The sequence below is a fragment of the Polypterus senegalus genome, chromosome 17, assembly GCF_016835505.1.
Source record: "Polypterus senegalus isolate Bchr_013 chromosome 17, ASM1683550v1, whole genome shotgun sequence".
In the NCBI taxonomy this organism is placed as follows: domain Eukaryota; kingdom Metazoa; phylum Chordata; class Cladistia; order Polypteriformes; family Polypteridae; genus Polypterus; species Polypterus senegalus.
In genome coordinates, this window is record NC_053170.1 from 99,501,874 (window position 1) to 99,517,641 (window position 15,768).

Here is a 15,768-nt window from a genome sequence, read left to right on the forward strand (position 1 = left end):
AAATGTTTAATACGCAAAAATGCGATAACTGAGCCTTTGAGGCGAGTAAAGAAAAAACGGAAAAGCACCAAATCTTCAAATCACGTGACTTAATTACCGAATGTGGCGCCATGCAGTCCTTTCCTAACGTGTCACTTCTGCCACATTACAGCGCCCCGTGTTCTCTCACTGCATGACAATGAAGAAGCACAGGGTGGGAGGAGGTGTGCTCCGTCCTCACAGATGCTACTATTTATTTATTTTATCACATTTTGTCAGAATTCCTTCTAATGCTTTGAAATCGCTTTGGCTTTTTTAAACATGGCGTCTCCCGACTCACCGGCATGAGAAAACCCCGCCAACAGAGGGCATACCACTCGACTCGTCCTGATGTGTAGTTACAGTTATACAAGACGTCAAGCTTTTTGGGAGCCCCCCCATTATTGGTGCTCTGCACCCAGGGAAGCCCTCGTTTTTAGGACCCTATTTTGTGCAGGAGATTCCACCCTGACAGTTAAACATTAAACCAGTAGGTGAATTCAGCAACGGTGATCAGGTGGGCGGGGCCACATTAACTGACACCCCCCCAAACAGATTAGAGGGGTTCACAAAACTTTGAAATCCAGACACGTGGAGTGTCGCTTTATGCAATTTTCAGGTCGCCGATGACAAATACGCTCAGATTTTTGATTTCCGATTTCTTAGTGCTGGTCCGCAAGGTCAGGAACGCTCCTCAGTCTTACGCTATGACTTTAGAGTTTAGTTTGAGGCCGGATACTTTGATTCTGTGCTCGCTGTGCCAGTCCTCTGCTGGCTCTTTGCCCATCTCTGTGGTGCTCCATTAACTCAAAGCAGGCATCTGACGGACCCTCATCACAGTGAATGAAACAAGCGGCACAAAACACAAGGCCTGCTAATGCGGACATTCACTGGTCATGCCATGCGTTCACCAGAGGAGGGCGACGGCGGGCAGGCTGTGACTCACCTCCCAGCTGGCAAAGCAGTAGAGCAGAGAGACGATGAAGCCCTGCAAGAAAACAAGCAGAAGTGACCAGCCGCCCATTTACTGCCACCTGCAGTCCCCTCTGCGAAAAACTGGCCTCCGAAAATGAATGAAAAAGGAAATGAGGGAGTGAATGAATGAATGAATACGTTAGGAATTAACTGAGTAATAAATGAGTGACAGAATCAATAAACGAATGACTGAATGAAAAAGTGAATTAATGAACAGTGTGAACAAATGAATGATTAAGTACATGAATGAAGGAGTGAGTGAGAAAATGAGCACATGATTGAACAGGGAAATGAGAGAGGGAATGACTGAGTGACTGAGCAATTCGAGGAGTGAACGTGTGAGCGTTGAGCGAGTATCATCTGACCCAACGGCCACCGACCTGAAAGGAGCTTATGGGCAGCTGGACGAAGAGCCTGATGTGCAGCCGGCCGGAGACCTGCTCGTCCGTCACAAACATGAAGACAAACTCCTGGGTGCCCAACAAGGGAATTAACACAAGGGTCGCTCGTGCCAGTCTGTTGATAATAAAAGAAGAAGAAGAAGAACTCATCAGACTTTGGGGTTCCTATACAGCCTCATCGTTTCAGATTTTTATATTAAACCCCTCGCCCCCCTCAGTTTCATTAATAAAAATGGTGCTCTGAACGCACTGTAATAAAACCCAACAAATGGGTGTGCCTGCCAAGCTTACAGTGGCAGAGTCCTGGGTTCAGATCCTAGCCGGTCGCTGCCCGTTTACTCTACGGTGTGGCATCTCATCCAGACCTGGTGTCCTATTGTGCCATCAGCTTCTCTGAAGTGTGGCTTGTGATGTCCTGCCTGATGTCCAGTTCCTTCAGTGTCCACCTTCAGACCTCAAGAGACACATCTCTTTAAAGCTGTCAGACTGCTACCAACGGGCCCGACTAATGATTTAAGGGGCACTGCAGGTGGTGCCAGTACAATGGGTACAATCCAGCCAAGTGCAGACTTACAGTTGGAACACGACACGTGATGAAGAGGGCAGCAGGGGATGGGCACAGCAGAACGCTATGACGGGGTATGGTGGCTGACAGTCCAGCTGATCAAAGGTGGGCATCTGAAGTGAGATGCTGAAGATAAAAACTGGGCACCAGTTGTGCGATGAATCCTGTTCCCTATTGAAAACCGAACCAGGCAATGGAGATGATCCTTTCAGTCCAAAACACGGGCCACTGGTGAGAAAAGCAAGATTAGAAGGCCCCAGGATGCCCATCGTCCGTCATATGCAGGCCACTGCTGACTGTAGTGGTGACGCTGAGCAGGGGGCTGACAGAGCAGAGAGGGGGCTCAGCTGACGTGACCAGAGAGCTGGCAGTACTGTGGGCGCTCTCGGCGTGGCTCACTAGTGAAGTTCTCCTATTGGCTCACACTGTGAGGAGACCACTTCGGAGCCAGACGCTGAGGACTCACCACGCTGCACACCTCTGAACTGAGAGGAGACCACAGCAATACAGTGACAAACCGTGTGTTCAGATATTACTCTTTACTGTGGTCAGCTGTTAGGTGGCATACCCATGATGCCATCAGTGGGCATCTGCTCTATGATAAAACATTAGTAATGTTCTGGAAGACTTCAATGGACTCTGTGGTCGCTACAGTAGCATCAGACAGATTAAGCGATCCACCACAGTTGGCGAGATGACACACTGCAGTCGACATGGGCACCGTCAGCTCCTCGTGGAGTCCATGAATCAACAAGTTCAGGTTGTAGTGGGCAAATGTTAGGGAGGTGGATCTCAAGAAGTGACCACTCTGTCCAGATGTGCCAGCAGTGACAGAGCGAATTGAGCCAGCGCTCCGCACCTACCTGTACTTGTAGTCGTTAAATGGAGTCTGATGAGCCTTCAGCTTTGACAGCAATAGCCGCAGGATTTTGATAAATATTATGAAATTCACCTGCAAAAGAAAATGAAATGAAGGAGATTTGAGTATGAAAGCAAAGCTGGAAATGGTGAAGCACTTAGACAGTTTAGATGGAGTCACTCCAACCATACATCAAATTCATGGTTAGAGGCCAAAATACAAAGAAACAACACTGGGTGCAAGGTGGGAATGCACCCCAAATATGGATGGGGTGCCAGCCTACCACACACATGCCCACCCACAACTCCACATACGGTGCCTGTTTAGATCTTCTTCAGTTACTTTCCATGCTGGATGAACCCCCCATAAGATGTTTTGTCAAAGACCAGCAAGGCTCAATCATCTGACCGTGAAGCAGTTCTTACTGCAAAAGGAAGCATCATGGGTCCTCTGATGATCCACCAGATCCTCATGTCAATGTTTGTTCCCCAGCACCTAGAAATGAAAGAAAAGACTTCACTTGGTGAGATGAAAGATGAATGCTGTTCTGCAGCTTGGCCAGTAGGTGGTGCTCTTGTGTCAGGCCAGACGAAGCACCAGAGGCAGAGTTAAGTATTCAAATTGAGAGCAAAGCCCCGCCTACTCTGGACTGCTTTTAAAATGTGACCGCCTCCTCCACCAATCACAGCCTTGCCGTTTAGGGGCTTCTTTACATGCGTGGCAGGGGCTCATTCCAATCTGCGTGACATTCAGTCCACTCTCGGCTCTGCATTGTAACAGGATTTACTAGGAAAGCGGCTGTAAAAAAAACATGAACTGTGAGTGGGGCTGCATACCGTAGCCTAATTCAGTGGTCCTCAAGGTCAGTCCTGGGGGGCCCCCTTGTGGCTGCAGTTTATGTTCCAACCAGCTTACCTTCAATTGATCTCATTATTTAATTAGCTTTCCTTTCATTTATTTTGCTTTCAGAAAACTGCATTTGTGATATACTGTACAGTATATGCATTTATACACAATTAAAACATTCTCCTATTTTCTGCATTATTTTTCAATGCTTACCTCTGTCATTTACCTTTTAATTCACTTTTTCTGTGAAAGATGCTCTCTTAATAATATCAGAATACTGACAATTAATGACAAGCTTTGCAGATGCCAGTGCAGGTAATAAAATTACCTGCAAATAAAATTTGTAGAAATAAAAGCATATGTCACTGTTATATGCAATTTGGTATGGCATTGGTAAAAGCAGTGTTATTGTTTGCAGTGTGCCATCTGTTGGAATGACATATGCAATGCACTTTATTACGACCAATGATTGTGAAGTGCCATCTGTTGGAATGACAAATGCAATGCATATGGCTCTGTTATGTGGCATTTGGTATGGGATTGGTAAAAGCAGTGTTAATGTTTGTGATGCACCATCTGTTGGAATGAGAAGTGCAATGCATTTTATTACTACCAATGTTTGTGATGTTCCATCTGTTGGAATGACAAATGTAATGCATATAATTCTGTTACATGGCATTTGTTATGGGATTTGTAAAAGCAGTGTTAATGTTTGTGATGTTCCATCTGTTGAAATGACAAATATAATGCATTTTTTTATTACTACAAATGTTTGTGATGCACCATCTGTTGGAATGGCAAATGTAATGCATATGGCTATGTTATGTGGCATTTGGTATGGGATTGGTAAAAGCAGTGTTAATGTTTGTGATGCGCCATCTGTTGGAATGAGAATTGTAATGCATTTTTTTATTACTACAAATGTTTGTGATGCGCCATCTGTTAGAAGACAAATGCAATGCATATAATTCTGTTACATGGCATTTGTTATGGGATTTGTCAAAGCAGTGTTAATGTTTGTGATGCACCATCTGTTGGAATGACAACTGCAGTGCATTTTATTACTACAAATGTTTGTGATGCGCCATCTGTTGGAATGACAAATGTAATGCATATGGCTCTGTTATGTGGCATTTTGTGTGGGATTGGTAAAAGCAGTGTTAATGTTTGTGATGCGCCATCTGTTGGAATGAGAATTGTAATGCATTATTTTATTACTACAAATGTTTGGGATATGCTATCTGTTAGAATGACAAATGTAATGCATTTTATTACTACAAACCTCTGCAATGTAGCATCTGTTGGAATGACAAATGCAATGGATTTTTTACTACAAATACTTGTGATGTGCCATCTGTTGAAATGACAAATGCAATGCATATAGCTTTGTTACGTGGCATTTCTTATGGGATTTGTAAAAGCAGTGTTAATGTTTGTGATGCGCCATCTGTTGGAATGACAAATGTAATGCACTTTATTACGACCAATGATTGTGAAGTGCCATCTGTTGGAATGACAAATGTAATGCATATAATTCTGTTACATGGCATTTGTTATGGGATTTGTAAAAGCAGTGTTAATGTTTGTGACACACCTGTTAGAATGAGAACTGCTGTGCATTTTATTCCTACCCATGTTTATAATGCAACTTCTCCTGGAATGACAGAGGCATAGAAACTGGATGGACATGCAGACAGACTCACGGGCACTTTTTCTTTTAGGGCGGATGTCGACTCTTATGTTTAATTATGAAAAGTATCCATCCATTTTCAAACCCTAGCACTGTGAAAGCAGCACTGGTGTATATGACAGGACCCAGCCCTGGATGGGGTGCCAGGTCCTGCACACAGCCACGTTCATGCTCATATATGTTATTATTTCAGATAACTAACTGTAACATAATGTTTTTCTTTTTTAATTTATTTTTATAGCATTCAGCAATTGACAAAAGGGTGGAGCATCCTGCACGTTTACAGGGTGATCAACAATATTAGAATGATGTTTTAATGCACACATTCCTTGATAGACGTCATCTCTCCGTCACTGAACCTGTAAAATTCACTTCAGAGTGGTGATGGGTAGAGCTCATTCTGGCAGTGCTGGGCACAAGGCAGGAATCAGCCCTGGAGAGGATGCCAGGCCATCTCACTGAACCATCTTTGGGGTGTGTTGGGGGGTACCTGGAGGAAAACCCCTGCATGCACTTCAGCCCCGCCAGGATTCGTTATGGGAGAGCTCAAGAGCGCCCCCGTCACCCACAGTGGACATTGAGAAGATGTCCAGTCCCCACACAGGAGACATTAGGATTCAAACTGGTGTCTCTTTTGCTGTGAGGCTGCAGCACTAGCCACTGAGCCACTCCATAAACGGATGACAATGGCCGTCTCATTTTCATACGCTGTACGGTATAAAGCATCCAGGTGCCTCGGCGGCGCCCCTACTGCGTGACTGTAGAATTTCTTCATGTAGAAGTGTTGGCACTTGGGTGCCATCTCCCTCTTCCATTTTATCAAACTGTTTGCTGCTGGGGTGGCCGTCAGAGCTAATTAGATAATCGAGCTGTCGCCATTTGCTCCTATCTCTACTTAATAACTCGTTAAGAGCCTGTAATTATGATGCCATTATGCTAATTTGTTGTTAAATTGGATGAAAATGAAAAAGAAATCAGTCTGCCAATACGTCCACCCACAGAGGTGCAGGATCATCACGAGCGCTGGGTACATGGAGGGCGCACGTTCACGGCGTGTTATTAGTAATTTCGCGGAAGACAAAGACTCACCCGTCGTTTTCCAATAAAGCTTTGGCCGTGATCCAGGGAACGACAAACAGAACCGGAGAGCCTTGGAAGAAACACGAGAAGAGGAATGGAGTCAGTACAGATAAGAGCACAATGGTGGCAAGAGGCACAAAGGGACGAGGGGCTGAGGATCTGGGATGGCAGGTTCAGGGCCAATCCTCACACTGCCACATCTACATCTGTGAAATGTCCGTATGTCTGCCACTCGGCATCCGCGTATAATAAATGGAAGGAACCATTGCGATCAGGGCACTATACAGACTCAAGGCAAACTCTCTCACTGGCTTAATGATGGCTGAGGGGCAGCAGCTTGAAGCCTGCTATTGGTCAACGTTAAAAGAATGATTGCATCATCGATGGGGGGCACTATATGCTTTCAAGGTGAGCTTATGGGTGTGGTTTCAGGACGTACCCTCACACTCAAATTATAATGTCTGCCCCTAAAAAGGAGGCATGCCAGGTCAAGTGGGCATCTCATCTATCAAGCCACCTTAGGGCCCGGCCAGGCACTGGCAGTGTTTTAGTAAATGAAAGGAGAACTGCTATGCCATCCATGTAAGGCACTGTATAAACTTATGGTGGGACAAAGATTTGTGCCCAGTCCTAGGGCTGGCATTATGGTGTTGGCTCCTGTAGGGGTAAACATGAATGAAGACTGGTGTTGGCCAGTGTAAAGACACTCGCTGCATCATCCATGTTGGGCGCTATGTAAATTTAAAGTGGGCCTATGGAAGTGGGTTCAGGGTCTTACCTCACACTAGCATTATGCTGTTGGCCCGTGTGGAGTATAACAAGGAGTTATGCCAAGTGGGCAACTCCTCAGTGAAGTTGGTTGAGATCTGCCATTGGTAGGTGCCACCAGTTTATAGCAAAAGTGAGATATTCTTTAAGGAAAACAATGCCATCCGTGCCTGCACGGCGCTATAAAGGTGACCCCGGGGATGTGATTCCTGGAGTGCAGAGTTACATCACTCCTAGTGCATTTTTTTCCCATAATACATTGCCTTGCACTGCCATGCCATCCCACCCAGAGTTGTTTGCAGCCCTGCACCCTGTAACACTGGGTTTGGCTCTACCACCCTGAATGGGTATCCATTGGGTTTAAGAAAACAATTGACTGACATGGAGGCTGTGGGTCTGAGGCCCATTAAGACCCAAACAGAAGTGAAGCAGATCCAGCCATCCATGTTTTGAAAACCAACTTTTCAAAAGCAGTGCTGCGGGGACGCAATGGGTGCCAGGCAGCCCCTTGGACCATGCAGTGCTCTCGTGGGTGACTAATGGGCTCTCTCTATGGAACTGGCAGGTTCTCCCTTTGTCTCGGGGGATTTTCATCTGGTGACTCGGATTTCCTCCACCACCTCCCAAAGACATCATGCTGACTGACGATTCTGAACGGGCACCATTAGTGGGCACTGCTGGATACGCCTGAATGGGATTAATCAGGTACGTGTGTATACCGCATCGCTTACACCTATCTGCATACACTTGAGAGATCAGAGATCATTGGCTGCCACCTTAAATGCGGGCGCAGCCCACTTACATCTTCTACTCACCCCAGCCAATCAGCATGTACTTCCTCATGAGCCGCGTCTCTGAAAGCACAGATGAGAACAGCAAGGTATGGAGGTAGAGGCCCTCGACTAACAGCCAAAACATGTTGGCGCCGACAGAGTAGTGCATGAAGACATGCGTGGCACGGCATGCGGCCGTGATCTGCGGGAATAAAATCACGTCATTGTCGGCACACGGGCAGCTCTGCCACACTTCACACATTCAGCTCCCTCATTGCCATTTCCACTCCATATCCCAGTCCAATATCTTACATTTACATGATGAGTTTTGGACTGAGAAAGCCCCCCAGTGTTCATTTGTATTGCCGATGCTCCTCACATTCCACTACTGACACCATGGGAGTTAACGTCAATCAGGCAGTCATTGTTCCAACCCGCTTTATCCTAAAGGCACGAACAAATCCCCAGGAAGGGCGCCAGCCCACCGCAGGGCACACACACCACACACACACACACACACAAACACCAAGCACACATTGCCAGTGCACCTAACCTGCATGTCTTTGGACTGTAAAAAGAAACACACGCAGACACGGGGAGAACATGCAAACTCCACACAGGGAGGACCCGGGAAGCGACCCCAAGTCTCTGTACTGCGCCACCGTGCCACCCTGGGAGCAAATGTCCCGTACAGTTTTAGAGAGTGAATGCCACTTCATTATCATCAACATTACCAACACTGCTCGCAGCCCACTTCACACACCAGTGAACGCCACCCCGTGTGCTGCTGACCTCAGAGTTGAAGTAGTAACGCCATCCAGTTTCTTCAGTGGGCCTCTGAGAGTAGGTGATGTGTAAGAGAAGGTCCTTCACCAGGACCACCACGGCGCGCAGCATGAAGGAGGCAAACAAGTGGACGTGGATTTGGTTGCGGGTGCAATGGAGCTTACTGCAGACACAAAGGGAGACACAATGAACAAGGGTGACTTTCTTTAAAAAAAATACGGGATGTAATGGAGGAACGAGTTGAGCCCCGGGCCACTGCTGCAATACACAAAATGAGGAAGAAGAAGAAGAAGAATCCAGTCACAGGTGGATTGTGGGAATAATTGAAGTCACTACTGTCAGATATTGGCATGAGTCACTCTTTATGAGCAAGGCAGGGGCTCAAGATACCAAAAGACTCCCTTCTCACACCCACCCACCCATTATGGCGCATTGCTTTGTCCAGCTCAGGGTTTAGGGGTGCCAAGCTTATCCCAGGAGCATCAGGCACAATGCAGCAGTCACCTTAACACTGAAATAATGGAGGATTGTCCCAGTCAAAGCAACCTGCATGTCCTTGGCATGAAAGAGGACAAATGTGGAGCAGTTTGAAGTAAACCCACAAGAGCAAGTGGAGAACATGCCAACTCCGCACTGGCAGTGCCTGGGGCGGGGATTCAGGCCTGTGTTCTGTTTACTTGCCAGCTAACTCCCCCTAGTGGTAACACTACATACAGGGTGAGCCAAAATGAAGTACCTGCTTTCTCAAGGATAGTGGCGGGCCGAGTGTAGTTTTCAGCTGCCAACATGCTTTGGTCCGCTGTGCACCGTTGGTTTTGCTCCATCATCACTCCGTGACGCGTCTTCAGCAAATCGGAAAACAGTCCATCAGTCGGTGGTTAAATTGCAACGTTAAACAGAGAATCTCCAGGCCGTGCTCGCTCTGTACAAACGAACGCCTGAAAACATCCAAGATGCCAGGGCATCCATTTTGCAATCTGCTAGATGTTCAGTGCGCTCCTGCCTTCGGCATTCCCAACACGTCTCTGATTTTGCACGAGGACCTTCATTTCCTTCCCAAACAACAAAATGGCAGTGCAGGAACTCCCCGAGAGAGGCTGGCAGAGCCGTCGAGAGTTGTATGCCAACACTCTGCAAATCGTCCATGGAGATGCCATCGTCACGTGACGGGGAGCAACAGTCACTGTCACTTCAGAACGTGACATTGAAATGCTGGAGAAATGGATGTGGTGGACGCCTGGAGCGACGGCTCATACGGCCTGCGCGGAGACCCATGCAGGTTTTACGGGAGATGTTTCCGGGGAAGCTGATGTCCCTGCGCGGCCTTCATGTCGCCTGATCTCGCTCGAAGGGAATACAGAAACCCACCTCAAAACCCTGAAGCCGTCAGGGACGCCATTTGCCATCAAATCGCCGAATGAGTTCAGAATGAATCGCTAACGATGGCCACCACCTCGAAGGCCTCATTTTTAAAACAGTGAAAACAAATCTATCGTGTATCCCCTTCCTGTTATCTTGTAGCGTTTTTTGTAGAGTAAACGTTTGTAATGTGGTGGTACTTCTTTCTGGCACTTTTCAGACCCACTTGCCCCAATTCAGGCTACTCGGGGTTAACCACCATGCCACCGCGGCCCTTGTGCCCGTTCTGCTAAGCTCAATAGCATAGGACTGATAGTCTTAACTGGACGTGTCCAACGGCTGCCACGACTGGGTGTGCCATCCACAATTCACAAAAAAAAAGAAATGGCCGCACCGCACTCCCCCATTAGCAAGACGACGGAGATTTGACACGACGGGCAGGTCGGTCTCTGCGGCTCACTTACCTGACAAACATGAGGATGAACACGGCCAACGACAGGGAGACCAGCGACAGCGAGTAGCCGATCGTCGAGATATAGCGCAAGGTGGTCAGCAGGACGTGCTGCTTCTCCTGTTGAGGAAGACAGACGGGAGGGCGTCAGAGGGGGGCCGCAATTCACGCCGCATCATTTGCTCAATCAGGCCATCGATCTGTTCATTTTCAAATCCAGAGCTGGGAGGCCAGGAGGCTAAACCTATCCCAGCAAGCAGCGGGCACAAGGCAGGATCAATTCCTAGACAGGGTGTCAGTCCATCACAGGGTGAAATCACACGCATCAGGAGGGGGGCAAATGAGCATCACCAACACCTCCACACGGATACTGGAGGAACGTGCAAACTCCACGGTGGGGGGTGTCCCTGGCATGAGCATTGTGCCCCCATGCCAACCCATCAGTATGTTGGATTGATATATTGTGACATACTGGTTAAGACATTTGGATTTCAAACTCTAAGGCTGAGGGTTCAAATCCCACTACTGACACCATGTGACCCTCAGCAACCAACTGGAGGAACAGAAGAAACAAAACTAATGACGTCACCTCAGATAAAGGTGTTCGTTAACTAATAAGTCAGAACAATAGAGTGCCTTTCTCGGACCCCCGACCCCCTACATCTCTTAAGGGTCTCCCGTCAGGTCACAGCCAATGAGATTTGGATTCTCATCTCAGTACTTACAAACAATATGGCGGGGATGTCTCCCAATCCCAAATGGAGAGAGCGTGACCCCCCCCATCAACTGAAGGGGGGTCACCGCAAAATAAAACTGGCAGCACATTAAACTCACCATGGTGTTAGTCGCCTCAACTACTGACCTCTGATAACTCAGCAGGCAAAGTTCAAAGCCGCAGCTCAGTGGGCACCGTGCCTCATCTTGATGGTTTGGGTGCCCCCAGTTTACATTCCATTTGAATTTCATTTTATTGTCGTCAGCACCTGTTTCTACTGTGCACATTCTTAGTCTGGTTTGCACCCTGTCTTGTTGGTAAGGGTGTGGCAAACCTGTACAGAGCCTAACAGCCATAGGGTGCCAGTCGAAGGGCATAGGGAAACCACGTAATGTGACCTCAGCCTAACTACAATGTGCCATCCTGGAGCTCAGCCTGGGCAAGAAAGCCACACATAATAAAGGCAACATCACAGAGCAGAAAGTGAAATGAGCCAGCAGGTGGCGCTGTAGGCTCTCCCCCAACTGCTGACGTTTCCTGCCCTCAACTCAACACTTCCCAAGGTTTTCTGTGGCTCATGAAGCCCTCCTGTGCCACCTCCTCCTGCCAGTCCCACAAATACAAAGCACCGACTTACTTGCTGCTGGAAGTGATGGTACTGCTCAGAGCACTCCGAGTGATCGCGCCAAATCTCTTTGGTGCCCCCTACGGCCAGCCAGGTGCCATTTTCTGTGCAGTATCTGTACAGCTTTCCAGCACGCCCTGAAATGAAGGAGCCGGTGAGAGGCGCTGTCGACAACTTGACAAAAGTGTGCAGTGGAGCGCTGCTTCTTTCATCCATCCATTTCTAAAACAGCCTTCATGCAGTTGAATGTGAATGGGACACAAACCGATTCACACCCACACACGCTGGGCTAACCGTATTACAGCAAAACACAACACAACCCAATGTAATAAAGCACAACACAAGGTCACCTAACACAGCGCAACATAAACCAGCAGAACACAACGTCACCTTCTACAACACAGCACTACAAAACATTAGGCAGCATCATTTAACACAGTGAAACAAAACACAAAACAACATCATGCAACACAACATAAGGTAACACAACACAAGGTAAGGTAATCTAATACAGCGTAACACAATGCAACACAACATAACCTTATACAACACAGCATTACATAACATAACACAACATTATACAACATATACAACATCACTTAACACAATGAAACCAAACACAAAACAACATCATGCAACACAACATAAGGTAACACAACACAAGGTAAGGTAACCTAACACAGCGCAATACAATGCCACACAACATAACCTTATACAACACAGCATTACATAACATAACATTATACAACATATACAATACAACATCACTTAACATAATGAAACCAAACACAAAACAACATCATGCAACACAACCCAAGGTAAGGTAACCTAACACAACTGAACACAACATAAACCAGCAGAACACAACATAACTTTCTACAACACAGCATTATACAACACAACATTATTTAACACAATAAAACCTAACACAATATAATGTAACACTACTTGGCATAATACAGAATAATTCAGCCCAACATAATACAACACAGCATAACACAACATCACGTTATACAACACAGCATTACATAATGTAACGCAACACATATAATTCAACACAATATAACCTAAAACAACACAATTTAACACAATGTAACCTAACAAAACATCATAATGTAACACTACTCGGTACAATACAAAATACTGTAAAGCAACAAAATGCAACACAACACAGCACAACATAATACAATGCATCCTAAGACAACATGATATAATACTGCATGACACAATGTAACACAACACGGTCCAACAAAACATAATGCAACATATATAATACAACATAGCATACCATAATACAACATGATGTAACACAATGTAACCTAACACTGCAATAAACAAAACAGCATGACATAATGTAACAATACACAGCACAATACAATATAAAGCAACACAACATAACACAATGTAACCTTATACAACACACTACAACTCAGCATTCCATCATTCCATTAATACAACAGGATTTAACACAATGTAACCTGATGCAAAACTTCGTAAAACAAAACAGCATCATATAATGTAACACGATACATCATAACATAATACAATAAAAAAAATGTAACACAACACATAACAACACAGCGTAGCATAATGAAATACAACAGAGCATAATGCAACATGGAACAACAAGAAATGACACGTCTTATTATTTCAGCAGAAAGACACAACACATCACAAGACAACACAATGTAAGCTAACACAACTCAATACAGTACGACATTACAAAACACACAATGCAACTTAATGCAACATAAAACACAACCTAATGTAACACATAAGAACATCAAACAGGTTATCATAATCTGACATACTACAACACGCTACTACGCAACAGGACATAATTTAACACAGCACAACATAACGACACACATTAACACAACACAACCCAAAGTCAGTGACCCCAACAACACACAGCACGTCAGACCCCAACACGCTCAGCAGTTTCAGCTTTTCTTTGGCCGTCTGCTCTTCAGACAACACAACCCAGTCGACTGTCCAGTGTGACCCCCCAAGCCCACCTCACGAGACCCCTAGAGGCCGGCTGTGTCTCTGCAAGGCCTCGCCACTGAAGCCCGAGCGCCGCCTCCACTCCCAGACTTTTCCCTGAGATTTTCCAGATCCGCGTTTCTCTCCATAAACGGTGCTTTGACAGACTTGAGAACTTCCACAACAGCTCGGCTCAATGGCTTTGATGCTCGTACTTTGCATTAATATTCTTCATAATTAAGCCGCCTTGACAACACTCAGAGCCAGAGCCGGGCTTTCATTCCCCAAGTGGCGGTGCTGTGAAAAATCTTATTAAAAAGCCATTAAAGAAACACGGAACACATCTCACCTTCAGCAATCCAGGGCAGGTAAAACGGACAGGGCACAGACACGTTCCCAGGAGGAGAATCCGGCCAGCAGGCAAACTGGTCAAATGTCCCATTGCAGATGACTCCTGCAGCAGGGGACATACAGTAGAGCAGAGTCAGCATGGAGGAACTGGAAGAAGGCTGACTGTTGGTGCTGGGTGGCATGGGGGTCAAAGGGTGAGCAGTTTGAGTGGTCGAGGGTATGTTGAGTAGGTGTGTTACACGTGAATGGGTGAGTCAAGCAGCTTAAAAAGATCGATGTGTGTCACTGGGAGAAGGGACATTGTGGAGTGGAGTGGACTTGAAGGGTCTGGGGGCGGTGACTGAGTTGTTGAGCATAATAAGCAGCTGAAGAGTCCAATGGGAGCAGTGGGTGAGCCGTATGAGGTGCTGGACTCTAATGGGGTGAATGGGAGTGATAAGGCAAGAGGGGCACGTCTGGGGGTACAGTATGTTGAATTAGGTGTGTCCTGATTGGCGTCCTACCTTGGGCCACGTGTGTAAACTCCGAAGGCCCAATCATTCTTTGGTGGCCTTCAGGTCTTCCTATTGTATTTTTGGGTGGGCCTCTGCTTGTCCCCATTGCCACATGATCACAATCTGACGGGTCACCTCTGGTGTGCTCCTCACCAGCCTCCAAAGTCATTCTAAATGCTTGACAATTCCCTTATGAACACACTTGCCCCCAAAGCCTTGGGAGGAATGGAGGGCAGCCTAAACCCACCCATGGAAATCCACTCATACACCCCCATTCCCTCTGTATAGAGGGCACTGCATGCCCATCTCTATCACAACACTAAGGCTCTCACCAGTTCTGTGTGGGCTCCTCGATGCCAGCATGTTGGTGCAGTTTGTCTTGTATTCGTACCACTTCCCGATCGTCTGGTCAAGCAGGGACCCTGTGGCCTGTGGGAGGAAGAGTGAAAGTCACCTGGGTGAAATGTGACCTCAGAAAAATGGATGGATGAAAACGTTAACTGATCACTGATGGCTTCAATCCATCCGTTAGTCAATCAGTTCATCTTCATGCACCTTTGTGGCAGGCGATTGTTATTGAAGGGTCTGGTGAAGACTATGAGAAGGTGACAGAGTGGACGCCCCACGTTCTAATGTGTCTTTGGCCATGGAGAAGGCCCAGGGCTGGCAGCATAGAGTGGCCAGCATCCAAGCTTAGCAGATCATAAAACCCAAAACCTGCCCGCACCTGCTTTGTTGTTTAATATTTTTTTTTTTTGCATTCAAATGACATTTTTATGTTTTATTGAAACATGAGAGTTTTTCCATATGGCCCTTCATTTTCAAATGATATTAAAAAAGTATGAAAGCAATTCCCCCCATTACACCTTTCTCATTATCTTTATCTCCAATAACCAGACTACAAGGTCCAGGAACACAGAGGCTTCATCACAAAGCACGCTGGCATACTGGCATGGGGCGGGGAGGAGCGCCATCTGCAGGCCTCAGCTAACCCTGCAGCCAGGAGCCCCAGTTTCTCATTAATCA

General features: G+C 46.5%; 1 protein-coding gene across 2 annotated transcripts in view; it reads right to left on the reverse strand.

Moving 5' to 3' along the window:
- Nucleotides 1-15,768, reverse strand: part of LOC120517738 (glucagon-like peptide 2 receptor) — a 40,331-nt gene that overhangs the window by 2,060 nt on the left and 22,503 nt on the right. For both annotated transcript variants that reach the window (XM_039740201.1, XM_039740200.1), the window contains exons 2-12: nt 15,075-15,171; nt 14,247-14,351; nt 11,924-12,048; nt 10,585-10,691; nt 8,768-8,924; nt 8,018-8,177; nt 6,444-6,504; nt 3,244-3,313; nt 2,823-2,911; nt 1,374-1,509; nt 965-1,006 (exon numbers count right to left, since the gene is read on the reverse strand). In XM_039740201.1, coding sequence (XP_039596135.1) covers nt 965-1,006; nt 1,374-1,509; nt 2,823-2,911; nt 3,244-3,313; nt 6,444-6,504; nt 8,018-8,177; nt 8,768-8,924; nt 10,585-10,691; nt 11,924-12,048; nt 14,247-14,351; nt 15,075-15,171 — 1,149 coding nt within the window. The remainder of the gene's footprint in view (nt 1-964; nt 1,007-1,373; nt 1,510-2,822; nt 2,912-3,243; nt 3,314-6,443; nt 6,505-8,017; nt 8,178-8,767; nt 8,925-10,584; nt 10,692-11,923; nt 12,049-14,246; nt 14,352-15,074; nt 15,172-15,768) is intronic.